Genomic DNA, 18659 nt, shown 5'->3' on the forward strand with positions numbered 1-18659 from the left:
ATCCTGTGTGAATGAAGTCTAAGTCCATTAAGAGGCTTTAATTTTATAGAATCATTTGGTCAAATGATAATGAGTTTAATATTATTTGAGGTTAGCACGCTGAATGCTAGAAACGTAAGATAGTATTTATGTATAAGTACAAAAATAATTTATACACCCTTAATAACAACTAAACAAATGAACAAACAATTATCGAGGACATAAAAATATTATAAATCCACAAGTCTACACTTACTTATTTTAATAAATGTACCGTATCATAAACTAAACTATATATTTTACCATTTAAATATCATTGAGTATTTCGGTTACTTTTAAGTTCTTAATAGTAATACTTATGTTATTCTTTCTATACATTATACATCTTAACTCAAAAAGCTTACATTTTACTTTTTGTCAAAGTGAGACAATATATAACAAATATAGGTCCGGTATTTGCTTGAAAAACTACAGACACATTTGATATGACTTGAGCTTACTCAATACTAAGGTATTTGTTTGTATTAGTAACAAACTTTGTTCCTTTTTTTTACTTTAAAAAAACAGTTTTGTTCCTTTACATTTACGTACTTAAAAATAATAATGAACATTATATATTATTATTCATTTTTTTCTTTATCATGTATATATGAGTATTTGAATAATACTCTGCCCTTTTTACTTCTACTTTAGTCAGAAACAAACAGAAAAGATCGTTATATATTTCCAATCGAAAATTAGTTAAAAAGAATATTAAATTGAAGAGTGAGCTTGTTATAAACTTACATAAAAGCGTCTAGTTTGCAAAAATACCTACAAATAAATAACTATCAAGTAAAAAGTATAAAATTTAGTATAGATTGCCAGCCCCAAAATGTGTTCAAAATCTTTTGTGACATAATATTAATCTTTATTTATAAATAATATAAAGATGAGATGTCCAAGATCTTACAAACAAATATCAATTTAAGTTTAGCGCGCCTCTTTTTATTGACAACATAGTTGTAGTCCTAAACGAACTTAGCCGGTCTTGACGTCGCGACATCGTCGTAGAGCAGGTATAGTTGGCGAGGTTTGAAATCAGTCCATAGACGCCACAGTGTTATTAGAGGATTAGGCGTCGTGATCCAGGCTTGGCAGGCAGGTGATTCTTTTCTTTTAAAGTAATCACATAAGTATATTACATATTATGTACATGTTTTACGTATAGCCTTTTTTAATTCATACAAATCCCCGTTACACTATGCAATTCGAATCAGCTGTTTTATTCTGTAAAGATCACTTCTTATCTCAGTCGTAAAATGTTTAAAAGTGAATTAGCACTCCTGACTTTGAATGTCGCATATCATCTGCCATTATACGATGAATGATGATTTTCTACGTTGAGTGACTCGTAGTTCTAGTTTTTTATTAAAGTATAGCTTTACTGCTGTTTTATATTATAAGTAAATATGACTTAAAGCGTGACATAAGAAATATCAATTACTTAGCAGTAAGTATAAGCAGATATTTCAAAATCAAGTATTTTACTCAAGTAAGCGGTACATGTATTTATGTTGTCATTTTATAAGATCAAATGTGAAGCTATCACCATGTTCCAAAAGTAAAATTTAACGAAAAAAACCGGCAATTAATTCATAAGTTACTCTTTTTCACCAATAAAATTACATAGGTAAGTTAATTAAAAATATGATGTGATGATATTTAATATATGCCTGATTAATTACATTAATTAATAAGTTAAAAATATTAAAGTTTATAGATAAAAATATCATCGAATTTTATTATTGAAATGAATAACTTGCTCCATGAAGGTATAGCTCGGAATTCGGATGAATTGTTCACTCATTAATAACGTTATTAATTTTATCTGTACGTTTATATATTTCATTGTTATACTAACATTGAAAGAGATAAACAATGAATTAACTTTTTCTGTCATTATTCATTTGACATTTGGCTTATACTCGCGAAATAAGGCTTATATAATTAGAAGAGATGGTGGGGTAAACTGAACATATTAATTAAGTAATGAAAAACAGATAGACAAGTATTCATAAAGGATATTTTATATTGTTATTTTCTAACACTCATTAAAGAGACAATAACTATTTTTATTCCTGGATGTACACACACATTGATACATAGATCAGTGATTCTCAACCACTGTGCCGCGGCACTTTTGTGTGCCGCGAAATTCTAAGTGTGCCGCCAAATTTTAGACATAATTATGTTAATATTATTAAATAATATGGTTTAAAAAGAAAAATCCTTTTTACAGGAATATATATTTAAATTCATAAAATTGTATAGGTAAGTTAATTTATAATTAATATAAATTTTTAAGCTTATATTTTTTTTGTGTGCCGCCAAATTTTGAAATCGTTAAAAGTGTGCCACAACAAAAAAAAAAAGGTTGAGAAGCACTAACAAGTCGTTATTAAAATATAATTACTATATACTATATAATTATTATATACCTAGTTGTTATTAACTGATTCATTGCATATTAGCTTGCCGCTGATTTCAGGATCTCCGTTCAATTCTTAGATTAAATTTATAATATTTTACAATTTCTTTAAATAAAGAAAATATAAAAATCTAATAACCATTCATACATTATGCCAATGTCAGAAGTTTGCGAAGGAAAGAGAAACACTACCTACTATTACGATTTCAAAAGACTTTTTTATTAAAGACAAAATAAGATATAAGATTAATTAAAAAAAAAGGAAAATTTGTTAAATATAATAATTTTCGGTAATTTTAGCTTATTCTACAATCTTTTACGGTTTTTAATTAATCATGTAAAAATAATGTTAATCCAGACAGAATTAAATAGTTTATATAAATATGTGTTCGTGTGTAAGAAAAAAATACCAACTTAGACAAAATATTAACTTTATTTAGCTATGTACATATCAAGTCTTTGTAAAATGAGCCATCAAATTTTTCATCTTCTTTCAAGGATAACGATAACCAGCAGCAGTGGCGTCGACAATTTTCGCAGGTGCAGCCGGTGCTACGGGGGCAGCAGCGACTGGGGCGGTGGCAAGACGGGCAGGCGCTGCCGCAACCGGTGTAGCATATGCAGCTGGTACTGCAAACCTAGCTGGAGCAGCCGCAGTGTAGGCAGCGGCAACTGGAGCAGCCGCGGTGTAAGCAGCGAATGGACCAGTAGCTGTATACGAAGCTGCAGTGTAAGCAGCGGGTAATGCTGCAGTATAAGCAGCCGCTACTGGTGCGCTGTATGCTGATACTGGAGCGGCATAACGGGCCACGAGAGGAGCGCTGGCATATCGGGCACTCACTAAAGGAGCAGCAGGAGCAGCGTAGTATTGAGTTGCTGGCAAAGGAGCGGCAGCATATCTTGCAAATACAGGTGCAGTTCTAAGGGGAGCCGTGATAGGTGCTGATACGGGAGCTACAGCATACCGGGCGGCAACAGGTGCAGCAGCGGCATAGGCATAACGAGCTGCAACCACTGCAGGAGCTGGTTCAGCAACAACAGGTGCAGCAGCGATACGAGCAGGAACAACAGCCGGTTCGGCAACCACAGCTGGTGCTACGAGTGGTTCCTTTCGCACCACAGCATTAAATCCATTAATAGAGTCGGCAGAGTAATCAACAATGCGACGAGTACCGTCAGGTTCGACCAGTGAATATTGTCCCTGGACAATGTCACCGTTACGTTGTTCTTGCTGGCTCTTGTAGTCTCCAGTAAGAGAGTCTGCTACATCATATCCAAATCTATATTGCGGTAAGGGATCGAATTCCTCTAGTCTTGCTGCGACGGCAGGAGCTGTGTATGCCACAGGAGCTGCTGCAATTGCTGCGGGCGCCACACTTCCATAGCTCACAGCTACCAGGCAAGAGAAGACCACAAGCTAAAAAAATATTAATATTAAATAAGAAAACTACAAATTGTATTTATATTAATAGAGGAAATCATGAAGATAATAAAAGGCACTGTGCCTTAAAATATTATTAAATTCACATGACGACCTTAATATGTGAGAAGGATATTATAATATAAATATTTTATGTTGGCTTATTGCATGAAATTTAATGAAAGTTATGAAGTCAAAGTTATATATGTATATAGAAAGTCCTTAATATCAAAAAATCCTATAATTGCACTTTTTAGCACTTTCACATACACTTTTTGGACACTTCACAAAAAATCCTTATTAATTTCGTACCTTGAAGACCATTTTGATTTGTTTCTAGGTTTGCTGTGATATGAACAGATATGTTAGAAGTTGTTAACTGTACCCCATGTTAGACACTAACGGCATTTTATAGCAAACCGTGCTATAGTCTTGCCTCATCCTGGTGGCATCTCCAAATTTAAATATATTCAAGTACGCACGTACGAACCTGGTCGATGGGTTGGCTGGACAATGCCACGTAAACAAAGGCACTACTTGTGCAATTCGACCGGGGCTTTGAAACATCGCGGTCACGCCAATTTTTCTTTCGACTATACTAACTTGTTTCAGGTGCACAATCATTAAAAATATAATAACAAAATAGATTTTATACTATTGTATTTGAAAACAGAATAATTTAAATAAAGTAAATATTGTTGTAACTTTTCAATCAATAGAAAAATCAAGCTTTACCCATACATATTAGTCCTTTATTGGTATTAAATGTTTCAATATTAATTGATACAAGGACATTTACTAAAAAAAGCCCGATAATTTATGTCAATATCAAATATTAGTATTTATTATTGCCCCTAATAACACTTTCAAATATACAAATTGATATTTTCTTGCATGAAAATATCAATATTTTCATATTTTTTTACTATTTAATTCATATATATTTAATAGACATAGAACCATGTCTTACAATAAACTTTGACATAGATAAAAAATGATCTTTACAGATAAACATTTAGATTGGTTGTGATATTCATATATTTTTTCTTAACAGTGCAAGTGATCTACTTTAAATGCTTTTGCCTTGCATTGGACATTTGAAACTCGTCCAGATCGTGCTACGAATATCTTAGTTGTGAAATGACTTTAAATGCTGTTAATGATTTGTATTTATTAAAAGGAGTTAGTTAAATATATATTTTATTACAGTATAATTATACTGTAAAAAAGCCGAGACGGCCCAGTGGTAAGAACGCGTGAATATTAACCGATGGTCGGGGGTTCAAACCCGGGCAAGCACCACTGAATTTTCATGTGCTTAATTTGTGTTTATAATTTATCTCGAGCTTGATGGTGAAGGAAAACAACCTGCATGTGTCTAATTTCATTGAAATTATGCCACATGTGTATTGTACCAACCCGCATTAGAGCAGCGCGGTGGAATAAACTCCAAACCTTCTCCTCAAAAGGGAGAGGACGTCTTGGCGCAGCAGTGGGACATTATCAGGCTGTTACTGTATACAGTACAGTACATTATAATATATCATTGGTATTGTTTTGTGCTCTATTAGGTTCCATAAAATATTATATGACTTTTGATACCAACTTATTTATATTATATTTTTACAAACTGTTTTTGAAAATTCTGTTTAGATCATATTATTACATGAAATAATCCTCTTTCAGTGTTAAATTTAATGTTCTGTACTTTCACCGTTTCTTTAGTACTATTGAAATATTTAAAAATATGCATATGAGATGACATTTTGACATAGAAAAGTAACTTAATTATTTTTAATTGAAACCGTTTAAAATTTCTGAAGACTAACAAAACTGTGTCATACATAATATTAGCACTCGTAATAGTTTTTAAATATTCTAAAAGAATTAGTTACATTTCATTGTTATATTTTTCGGAATGATAAATTTAAATATGCTGTTAAGTATTTCGAAGGCGCAAATATTTATAATAAAAAACAGAATTTATATTTTAGGTTATGCAAAATAAAAATTCCGTTAAATTGAAAGTATCATTACGGATTAAATATGTTTTTAAAACAATTTTTATTTTAATTTAATAATTCCCAACTTATATCGAAACTTTCTGTAAGTAGTAAATATTTTTTAAGATTCTTTTTTAATTAATATTAGTCGCCTGTCTTACATTACAAGTTTTAAGATAAAGATCACAATCAAATGTAATCACGATTGTAGCCGTATGCTTCTTAGTATATAGAGCAGTTAGTCTAAGCGTTATTCAACCTTCTTTAGTATTGCATAATTTATTTTTGTATATTCTAAGCAAGCTGTACGTTTAATAAAGCCACTTAAGTGTAAGTAATCATCGCTACCGGAATATCAATCATTAGCATTAGTGGAACTGGCCTTTCTTTAAAATGGAAATACATCCAAGTAGTTGTGCCTCTGTAATTGTATTAGTTTACCATTCATACCGCATTGCAACAAAAGAAATAATTGCTGTATACCAATAAAAGATGAACCAGAACTGGCCTCTACTAATAAATAACTAATTTTTAACTGACAAAATAAAGTAAATATTTCCTTAAATTTTATATGCGAGTGATATAACGTACTTAATTTTGGTATATACATTGATTTAATATTTTTTTAAGATATGCGTAGTATATGAAATTGTATCGTACATTGGTGAGCCATATACAAGACTACGTCTAGTCTAAAAATTACTAGTGCGATATGTGGCAAGGCCGCGATACTAAGGTCGATGCATGTCTCGCAGCGGCGTAACCTGAAATTTCAACTTAAACGTGCTGTACATAAAAAATGCTTCACTCGCTTCTTATGTACCCCTTGCTTAAGGATGTCAACTACTTTATTATATGACACAAGATATTTTTTTATTTATTGCACTTTTAAAAGAAAACACGTATATTTGTACATTTATATTGTATAATACTCATTTGTATATCAGGTATATGTTAAGAATATATAACATGGTAAAAATGACTCTGTTCATAAAACAGTGTGCTTATTAACTTTTATACTTATATCATATTTCTGACAACCCTGATAACTCCAATTAATGAGCGACGCGCGTATGAAAATAGGCGAGTGTTTTCCGAGTTGCGCCTGGCGCACGCGTCCTTCACAAGGCTGTCAGTGTTTACGCAATAGCGAAGCACGCTCGGTGTGCCACTGATTCATATCGAATGTTACAGTAATTTTATTAGAATACCTTATAAATATAAATGAGAAATGCAACATCCTTAAATTATGACGCGTTTTAAGCCCTTGCAAATAATATATTTGACTTTTAATCTTAAAATTTGCCGATCCGATTGGAGTTTTAATCTTAAAATATTAGAGAAGATGACTAGTGTAATCTTAATAAATAACCTGCATCTGCTTAAACTAATTTGGTTGCCTATAAAGTAATTCGAAATAACATTTAAATGTAGAGATTGTGTTGAAATAATTTTGGCATTAAAATAAATAAAAGCACTTTAGGTCTAAAGATTTAATAAAAACAAAAATGCATTAAAAAAAACAAATTAGACTCGTCTTAAGTTAAATATTAATATTTTATTGTATTTATTTATTTTTAATAAAATAATTACAACAGCAATTCATTTAGGACAAAGATTCACTGATTGAGCTTTTAGTATAGAAACAAAGTTAATTTGTATAATATAACAATAAATAATTTAAAAACTATTCTTAACTAATAATAGATAAATTTTTATTCCTTACGCTCGAATTGTAGATATATATGTCAATAACTATTAATTTACACTTATTCAAATTATGGCAAAAGCAAATAATAATGTTCATATATTTTAATTAATTGATTCCAAAGAAATTTATGACATGAAAAAAATTACTGTAATTAAATACTAACAATTTAATTAAGATAACGTAAAAGAACTTTTTTTTAAACCAAATATAATGAACAAACATTATACAGTTATTACATATATATTTATTTTTCTCCTAACGAAAACAGACTAAAAAAAGGCTAGCTTAGTTTTTAAATACTTAAAAATACGAGTGGTAATAATGTTCATTGTATATATTGCCCAACGTAGGTCACCTACAATAAAAATTATTATAAATGAATATTTATTATAAATATCTGCGTTTATTCTTAATGTACGAGACAATGTATTTCTATGTATCGGGATAAAAAAAACATTAAAAGTTTAAAATAATTGGATAAAAATGTAGCAGGTAAAAATTTATAGAATATATCCTTTTAATATTTTAGGTTAAGTCACATAACTAATGGTTATACTTTAAGAGGCTTTAAATTAAGGGATGAAAAAAATAGTTTTCAAAACTACCTCGACAAAATTTCAAATCTTTTTTCAGAGGTAAGTTATATTAAGCTCAAATAATATTAAATGCGAATTCGCATTTCGCACCCGGCGTTACTTTTTCTAACGGCCTCTGCAAACCCGTTCTAATAATACCAGGCGCTGACATTATGCTACACGCGCTATGGAACTAGTTTCATAATTACCTTCACATTTCTACAAGACGTGTGTTTTCTATTAAAATAGATTATACAATTAATTTAAATTAATTACAGCTATGTATGTATATTAGAGAAGAGAAAATATATCAGCGAATACTCAATATATATATATCAACGAAATCAGCATTACATTAATCCGTCCAGCCGTCCGCAATTTTCCGCGCGATTTGTACGCGTTCAATAGAATGCATATAATTATACATCTTTTAAATATACCAAGTACTGCTGTTTTGCGGAAGAATATCTGATGAGTGGATGGTAACTACCCAGACGAGCTTGCACAAAGCCCTATGATGACACCAGTATGATGATGCCTAAAAAGTACGCATGAATTGCTTTTTTAATATTAGAAGATAAGATGCAATATATATTTTTAGTATCCCTATTTTAAAATTGGAAACAATAAATTCGATATAGCTGATGCAATTTCACCTGTTCTGCATTCACTCGGATAAATTCGATATGTTCTCAATATTACCTTTGCGTCTGGTGACCTTTTAGACTTATGAATTCCAGTTGCGTGTGCGCCGCCAGCGACGCATATGTTATCTTTAAGGGTGATTACACACTTCAGGTCTTATCTTTTACTAATAATAATAATGTCCTCCAGGCCGATTTCGGCCACGGCGGCCAATCTCAAGAGTGATTAGCCAACAATGCAGGAGATATTATAGAGCACAAGCGTGTGCGCAAACACAGGTGCACTCTTTATTCCCTAACTCTTATAATCAGATGGGACGGCAATCCGACACGACCGGAAAGAGTTCAGGTGCAGGACCAACGGCTTTACGTGCTTTCCGAGACACGGGAGTGTACACACTTCCAACTTCCAGACTCCGGGCTGCTACTGAGAATTTTCTGACAGAAAAACCCAATAACTTTTTTTTTATTTGCCCGACCTGGGTTTTGAACCCAGGACCTCCGGGTCTGCGGCTTTACATCAAGCCACTAGACCAACGAGGCAGTCAAGTTATCTTTTACTATCCTTGATGTATTTATAAAATACTATGAAAACTAAAATTTTATATGCTCACTATGAAATTTTGAATGCTCCTTAATATCATAGATGATAAAATTTTTCAATGTCACATATTCTTAATATTATATACCCTTTAAAGAAAATAATTTCTAGATCGAAGCTAGATATGTAACAATTTGTTTTTTTTTTTTATAGAAGTTGTAATAATAGTCAATACACATATAATTAAGCAGTGGAAACCGTGTGTCTGTACATTCAATAAATTTATAAAATAAAACCGATATTGACACGGATAAAGTCGGCACACAGCAGCTAGTACTCAATAAATGAGCTTGCTTGCTTTATGTTCGTGAGTTAAGACCTAACTTCTTTGCTAAAGTGTAGGAAGCAGTGACACATTACAATCGAAATGTTTTTTACTACCTAAATAAAAACTCTACTGCCAGTTTTGTAAACTATAATCGATCAATATATAAAAATATTTACTCCTTGGAGTTCTACTACTCTAGTAAATTAGTACTTTTTATTAATATCAAAAGACTAAGCCAACGACTTTACTCTTACATACACTAGGTATATGTATATAGAGGTAGTGGAATCGATATATATTGTATGTATTATGTTCTCAATATCTATTTAAAACTATCCAAGTAACGGTTCCTATAAAAAACGAAATAGAAATAACCTTCTATATATTGATTATTAAGTGATAAATTATCAAATTGTGACTAACGTGTGGGTAAAAAGGTTTTATTTTGTAATTTCAAAATACAGAGTGGAAAGGAATTTGAGTCGGCCATTTCATTAGCCTTTACCTTGTAACAGTACTAGCCCAGAACTATTACTTGCTATTACATCTTATTTATTACAAAAAAAGAACAAAAACTTAAAAGCAAGCATTAAAGTATTCGAAGTAAATGCAACTTAAGCTGCAACTATAATCAAATTAACGCCCATGAAAATGTTATTAACCTTAAAAAGAAGGATGATTACTTTTGTGAATATCCGAAACCGGCTACAAAGAGTGCAAAATTAAATGCACTTATATTATTTCATATAAAGACAAATGCGAATGTTTGTTTAGATGTTCGTGTTCCAATTACTAAAAGTTGTAACGTTAATTAGAATATGTAGGTATGTTCTGGAATTCACGCTAGCATGCGAAAGCAATCCCGTGGCGCTCCTCGTTAAGACGGAAAGGTTACCGCTGGTTTTTTAATGGGTATTCCGATGTTCGGGGTGCGCAAGGCGCCTTGGACACCGGCGAGAACCACATACCCCCCACTGTTTCCGTAGGGGAAACGCGTAACGCGTAAATAATATAAAAATTTGTTTCAAATAGTATACATAATAAACTCGTTTAAATCATATTTGTACACGTTATATTTAATATGATGTATAATAAGATGTTCAAAAATTAATGAAATTAATCATATGGTTACGTCTATTGTACTGTTACGCGATCATAATGATAGTGTGATTGTGTTATGAAGATCGGAAGAAAAAAATATTGTTAATACGGGTGGAATCTCTTATTTAAAAAGTACATAAGAAACAGCTTATAAATGTATTTTTACTAATTTCCGCCCGCTTCTTTACCCGCGTGGAAAGGGGAGGGGAACATACCCTATGTTAGATTGTTTCTCACGGAGACACAAATACTCCGTCCTGCCGATACCAGCTACCTTAATTATCCCGGCTACACGCTTGAAGAATCCTTCAAAGCGAAAGCCGGAGTATGCTTGTTCGTCAGGACGGATGTTTGCTGTCACCGACTGCGCTGCTTGGAGGACCCCTCCTTCTCCATGTTGGTGGTACGTGTGGACCTGGTTCGTCAGAGCCGAGTCTACGTGTGCCTCTACAGATCCCACAATGGTGACTTGGAGACAAGCCGATTATTTGACCATCTTAGTCGGGTGGCAGATGCTGCGCAAGAGCAATTTCCTAACGCGGAATTGGTGTTTTTGGGGGATTTTAATGCTCACCACGAATCCTGGTTGAAATCCCTCAAAACTGACCATGCTGGAAGGACTGCTCATGCTTTTGCTCTCACACATGACTTGACCCAACTGGTTGATCAGCCCACCAGGATCCCAGACATTGATGGGCAAGCACCTTCTCTACTGGACCTTCTGCTGACTTCTCACCCGGTGGAATATCAGGTTGTGGTTCAGGCTCCTCTTGGCTCTTCGGATCACAGCCTTATTTCTACCAGAGTGCCATAGGCCAAGCTGCCGCCACTAGCGGTATGCAAACGTCGCGTTTGGCACTATAAGTCGGCGGATTGGGACGGTATGCGCAATTACTATGCGTCGGTCCCTTGGAAGGAACGTTGCTTCAGTGGGAATGATCCGACAGCTAGTGCCGCTTCTGTTGCTGGCGAGATCATGCTGGGAATGGAATACTACATTCCTAGCTCAGATCTCGTCAGTAGGAGTACGCGTAACCGTTGGTTCACTCGTGAATGTGCCGATGCTATATCAGCTAAGCAGGCGGCATATCGCAAGTGGATCAACGGCTGCATTAGCGGGGCATCTAACATTGACTCACTGAAAGCAAACTATAATAAAAATTCCAAGTCCTGTAGAAAGGCATACACGAGAGCGGATGCACAGCGCATTGTACAGATTGGTCATAACCTTGTTTCGCATCCTAGGGGCTCCCGTAGCTTCTGGCGTCTGACCAAGTCTGTGCAAAACAATTTCTGCCAACCTTCGCTGCCACCGCTCAGAAATCCGGACGGATCGCTAGCTCACAGTCCGCAAGAGCAAGCTGATCTTCTGGCTAAACTCTTTGCCCACAATTCCGTCATCGATGATTGTAGTGCACTGCCACCTACAATACCTGCATGTGGCCATACGATGCCTGACATTAAAATCAGGCAACGTGTTGTGCGTGCGGAGCTGCAATCACTTGATGTACGGAAAGCTAGCGGTCCCGATGGAATACCAGCCATAGTGCTGAAGAAGTGCGCAGCGGAGCTGTCTCCTGTGTTAACGCGCCTGTTCCAACTTTCTCTCTCTTCGGGAAGTGTGCCGGAGGCTTGGAGAAGAGCTAATGTGCAAGCGGTTCCCAAAAAAGGGGATCGGTCTGACCCGGCAAATTATCGGCCAATAGCTATCACCTCAGTACTTTGTAAGGTGATGGAACGGATTTTAAACAACCAACTGATCCATTACCTAGAAGATCACTCTTTAATTAATGATCGTCAATACGGGTTTCGACCAAAACGGTCCACAGGTGATCTTCTAGCGTACGTAACGCACCTCTGGGGTGAAGCTATCGACAAGCATGGAGAATCGTTGGTTGTCAGCCTCGATATCTCCAAGGCTTTCGACAAGGTCTGGCACAGAAGTCTTCTCTCCAAGCTGCCGGCATATGGTCTGCCTGCTCAGCTATGCACCTGGATTGCCAGCTTCCTACACAAGCGTAGCCTTCGTGTTTTAGTTGATGGTTGCGCTTCACAATTCTATGTAGTGAATGCTGGGGTCCCCCAGGGATCTGTGCTATCTCCCACACTCTTTCTTCTGCATATCAATAATATGCTCTCTCTTGGGAACATACATTGCTATGCAGACGATAGTACAGTGCATGGTGGATACCACGGACGCGCAGTGGCTGGGCGAGCGGAAATTGAGGAGAGGCGGAAGAATCTTGTCATTGAACTCGATAGGACGTTAGAGCTCATCGCCGAATGGGGCTCTGATAATCTTGTTGAGTTTAATGCCAAGAAAACACAGGTATGCGCTCTCACGGCGAAAAAGTCAACATTTTCCCCTCTTCCCTCCCTCTGTGGTACTCCGCTGGTGATGCAAAGCAAAATCGCCATGCTGGGGATTGACGTTCGCTGCGACCTTAGTCCAAGGGATTACATCGAGGCTGTTATAAAAACAGCCTCACGGAAACTCGGAGTTCTGAACAAGGTGCGGCGCTTTTTCACGCCACAACAACTGTGCCTGCTGTACAAAACACAGGTACGGTCTTGCGTGGAATATTGCTCGCACCTTTGGGATGGCTCCGCTAAGTACCTACTTGAGGCCTTGGACCGGTTGCAGCGACGTGCCGTACGCATTATTGGCGACGTAAAGGTCACAAACACCCTTGAACCTTTACAATTGCGTCGTGAGATAGCAGCACTGAGCGCTTTCTATCGACTGTATCACGGCGAGTGCTCTGAGGAATTATTCTCTCTAATTCCTGCTTCCCCCTTCCTTCTTAAGTCCACGCGAGCTGGTTCTCGATGTCACCGCCTAACTGTGACATCAATTCCATCGCGAACAAAGAAATTTGGCAACTCCTTTCTTTGTCGCACTTCCAAAAAATGGAATTCCTTACCAGCTCACGTGTTCCCCTCCTCTTACAACCCGGGTTCCTTCAAACGAGGCGTGAAGAGGCATCTTGCGGGCCGGCAAGGCGAAGGCGGCTAGTGCAGAACGTTTTTCCCGTCTGTACTGGCCGTCGTCGCGTTTGGACTCTACTACCACTTACCAACAGGTGGAGTAGAGTCATTTGCCCTCCCGGCGAATATAAAAAAAAAAAAAAAAGGTACTCTTTGTCCTTTTCTGTACTAAAGAAGACGTTTAAGCAAAATTTCAAAACTTTTGCATTTATAATATTAGTAAGTATTGAAGCATCTACGTAAAAAACTTTTATTTTTAAAATATTCTTAAAACTTTGTGTTACAAAAACAATTGGATATTACCCAAATGCAATTTGGGGGACCTAATTCGTAATTTTTAGACCGAATTTTGCTTTAGATCGGCGTTGACGTGCCTACCTATGTATTATATAGCAATAATATTAAAATCTAGCCGTGTACAAGATACTAATACCATCGAAAACAATACCCATAAAATTTTATTTTTGGTTCAATGCAGTTTCATTGCGTATACCCTCATTTTACCTCGATCCTACCTACAGCAAACTATTTGTGTAGTCCATTGATTCCACGGCATAATTCATAGTATGTTCAAAACAAAGCTTATATTTACAGCCAAAATATTTAGTCAATTGATGGATGAGAAACACTTTTTCACAAAACTATTCATTCCACCGTCACATATTACAGTAATCTGTATAAAGGAACACACATTAATAAATTGGTGCCATTATGCTTTAATAAATTATGCTGTCTATTGCTGTAAACAAAAAAAAAATGATCAGTCGTTTTTGAGAATTAAGATATTAGATAAAAAAATATTTGAATGAACACATTAATTAAATATTTTATGGATTGATTATTGTAAAAATATGAAAAACTTCTTCTTTAAATTGAAATACAAACAGGATAAACCTATAACTTTTAAAGCCAAACTCGCACGTTTTATAGAGTTGTTTTACTAAAAAAATCTAAATAACATAACATGAATGTTTATTGAAAGCGTAAAGAACATTGAACGGACATCTATTCTTTTTTTTTACTTGGATAGGTTTTGGATTACGTATATTTGTAACTATTTCTAGTGTTATATACACCGATAATTATAACCTCGCATCATCGTAAATATGTGAGTAGATATGTATTGAATTTTACATTTTCTAGGACACAAATGAACAAACCTTGCATCCAATCGGCTTATATTAAATATTACCGGCGTATATATATATGAAACAAGAACAATATTCTATTTCGGTTTCGCAATACCTGCGATTAAATCTCTTAAATTAAGACTCTCACAGAGCGCCCGCGCTGGCCAATGTGGGCGATCCACGAGTATAAGTTTCTATGCTTAACTTTACGCACAGATTAACTGACGGCAATATTATAATTATATTATAATAATAATAAAGCATAAGCATATTAATACAAACGTCCGTTTATACTAATTATTACATTCCAACTCAGAATACACAATACATTGTGCGTTCTATAAAAGAAAATAGTCACATTTTACAACTATTTAATAACTATAAATATATACACATCACAATTATAGTTTAAAATAAATCGTATTAAAATTATATAATTTTATTACGATAGTTACAAAATGAATTTATTGTTTATTATAACTTTTTAATTGACCTTCTTTAATTGATTTGTACTTGACTACTCTGTATACTACCTACGTATAATACTAAGTGCCAAGGTTGTGCCCCTTATTGTTCCAAATGGTACAGAGGCTAACTCCAAATCATTCAATCGCTTCATTCGGCGAATGACTAATGTATAGAGATTTATAAAAGTCAATGTGACCAATATAACCTTCCAAAATATGTAATGTTTAAAATTTTAAAAATCTAAAAAGTAGACTTACGTTTATTTTGTGATAAAAGACCATTACGGTCGGTAAATCTTAGTCATACATTCAGTAAAATCATTTTTTTCTGTTAAGCATAGGATAGTGTAATTCAATACGCCTTTATCGTCATATTTCTTTGCCTGTTTTAGTTTGTTTAATTTTTCGTATATCTAACATATAATAATGGTAATGATTTATTTATGACAATTATTCGTTTAATATTAACTAATAATAAAATGCGATATGTAAAACCAAAAAAAAAGCAAATGAGTAGGATAAAAGCTTTAGGATGTAACTTGGTTGGGTAGATTAAATTCCAAAAATAATAATAATAAGTATTGAAACGCTAATTTTAAATTAAGAAGCTTTTATGTTGTCAGCCTACTCAAATCAACTGCCGTTCCATCAATGTGGTTATGTATACATATATAATAATTCTCGTACTTATTTCATACACGATGAAAAAAAAATTGTATCTATTATCAATTAATATTAAAAAATAACAATTTTAGTAGCTGGATGGGCTACTTAAATTGGAAATTTAATAACCCATCTTTAAAGCAAGGATCTTAAAATCTTAACATTATAAAATATACTTTATTTTATTTTAGAGTTTATAACATCAAAGTGAACTCTAAAATGAATTTTACCAAAGGGGTTATTGTGTATGACACTATTTACGTCGTGTACCGCAATGTCGTGACCGATAAATGGCTTATAATATGTTCACTGAGCTTTTCTTTGTGTATTTATGACCTGGGTCATGCGCATGCTCCGATTCAAACTGTGCAACACAAATTGCTATAACTATATTATTTATAAAACTTATCTTTGTTACATTAAACATTTTTAAAAACATCGTACAAACATTTGTTTTTGTACAATTATTTATGATTTGATTTATTGGTGATAATTTATTATTATTATTATTAAATTACTTTTGTTTTTAAATTTTAAACATTCATTACCAATACTCGCACATGTCATTTTCGAAGATGTATAAAAAAAGTGGTCTAATCATGCGTCCGGTTACATAAATGTCGTGAATTGTAGGCATTTATTATTCAAGTACTAGTACCAGTTTTAGAAGTAAATAGTAGGTCAGCTTCGAAATATAGATCAATGTCTTCATCACAATTTCAAAGGGACAAAAACTCACCTTTTTATTATTGACGTATAAATTATTATAAACCATAAAAATGTTTATAGTATTATGTATTATGACCCATATCTAGCACTATGTATAAATGTACATATGTAGATATAACTATATAAATAAATTAGTCTCTATCAATTAAACAATAAATTAAAAAATAAACAATAATAAGGGGTAAAAAAAAATTAAGACGTAGGTACTCGCAACACAAAAACTGTGGATACTATGAGAACATCACAAACTAGTCTGTATGTTACATATACCTATTTTAAAATATTTTGAAACCATACCCTACCATAGTTAAACAATCGCATGTCCATCCGACTAGTAATTTTCAAGTAAGTATTGATAACTTGTTTAAGTGATTTGTATCATATTCGTAGTTAAGAAGTAACCGTTTGAATTAAATGCATCGTCACACGTTTTGAACTTTAAAGTATAAGAGAACGTTTCGTTATTTGTCCAATGCTTCAAATTGTATTCTCATAAAAACATCATATTTATATAGATGCAGTTTTGGTACAAATTTTAATTTAAAAAAAAATCTATCATATATTTGTCTACTGATAAGATGCTAGTATCCATTAGGACTTTTTACTATAACTACTACTACTACTTTACAGTCGGACAAACGCCCCCGGGGCTAGACATCAGGGTCGAGCAACGTCAGAGCGACTCCAACGAGTGAAAGGGTGAGCCAGCGTCGGCGGTATAAAAGCTGTATTCACTCCCCATCAACTATCATTCCACATCCTCACATCAAACCAGCACAATGGCATTCAAGGTATTAAATCCCCTTAATGGAGTTCTATAAGATATTCATTGAAATGGTCAGAGAATAATTTGGTTTTAATTTTCAGTTCGTCGTTCTCGCTTGCTTCGTGGCAGCTACCAGCGCTGGTTTACTCCCGGCAGCTCCCTTCGCATACTCTGCAGCTCCAGTATACCATGCAGCTGCTCCCGTCTATCACGCTGGCCCAGTGGCCTACGCTGCACCTGTGGCAAAATACGCCGCAGTCGCTCCCGTAGCCAAAGTTGCCGTCGAAGAATACGACTCTCATCCCCAATACAGCTTCGCCTACGATGTGCAAGACGGTCTAACTGGTGACTCCAAATCCCAACACGAAACCAGAGATGGTGATGTTGTAAAAGGTTCCTACTCCGTTGTTGACCCTGATGGCACCAAGCGTACCGTTGACTACACTGCTGATCCCCACAATGGTTTCAACGCAGTTGTCCACAAGGAACCTTTGGCCGTTAAAGCTGCCCCCGTCGCATACGCTGCCCCCGTAGCTAAAGTAGTAAGCCCCTACGTGCACGCTGCCCCCGTGGCCTATGCAGCTGCTCCCGTTGTGCACGCTGCCCCAATCGCCAAAATTGCTGCCCCTGCTATCTCATACTCCTCTCCTTACTACCACCACTAAACAAATGCCAAAACTTACGAAGTGTTGTAGCATCGCATAATTGTAACTACAAGTAGAGTTTTAAGATGTAATGCCTCTCATTAGGATAAGTTAAATAAATTATTTTTACCATCATTTTCATATGTTTTATTACATTATTCTTACATGTTTATTAATTTTAAATATAATTAGTGATAAATTTTCATTTATACGCACATTATTTATTTAGTTGACACCATAAAAGGTCAATTAAAAGTTAAAACATCTGCCAAAGAAAATGTTATAGGGGCACAGAAGATTAATTTATTATCGATTCATTTTAAGATTTCCACACTTGACCCATGATTTTATTTGAATAAAATAGCAATACTTTATTATTATAAAAAAAATGCTTAAAATATACTTGATATTAATAAGTAGGTAGATTTTTAGCATTTATTTAATATGTAACAAATAAAATATAATGTCATGACAAAGAAGTGAATTAAATATATTATTTT

At 34.4% G+C, this 18659-nt stretch overlaps 2 protein-coding genes across 2 annotated transcripts; one reads left to right on the top strand and one right to left on the bottom strand.

The window, feature by feature from the left end:
- Positions 1-2942: 2942 nt before the first annotated feature.
- On the bottom strand, positions 2943-4193 carry LOC126776613 (cuticle protein 19.8-like). Its single transcript, XM_050499262.1, has 2 exons — positions 4182-4193; positions 2943-3866 (listed from the first exon to the last, which is right to left on the bottom strand). The coding sequence occupies exons 1-2, from the start codon at positions 4191-4193 to the stop codon at positions 2943-2945; spliced, it is 936 nt and encodes a 311-aa protein (XP_050355219.1).
- Positions 4194-17506: 13313 nt separating this feature from the next.
- LOC126776422 (larval cuticle protein A2B-like) lies at positions 17507-18294 on the top strand. Its single transcript, XM_050498936.1, has 2 exons — positions 17507-17540; positions 17617-18294. Exons 1-2 carry the CDS (start codon positions 17529-17531, stop codon positions 18178-18180), a joined length of 576 nt encoding a protein of 191 aa, XP_050354893.1. The 5' UTR covers positions 17507-17528; the 3' UTR covers positions 18181-18294.
- The last annotated feature ends 365 nt before the right edge of the window (positions 18295-18659 follow it).

Source organism: Nymphalis io, chromosome 20 (assembly GCF_905147045.1).
Source record: "Nymphalis io chromosome 20, ilAglIoxx1.1, whole genome shotgun sequence".
In the NCBI taxonomy this organism is placed as follows: Eukaryota; Metazoa; Arthropoda; class Insecta; order Lepidoptera; family Nymphalidae; genus Nymphalis; species Nymphalis io.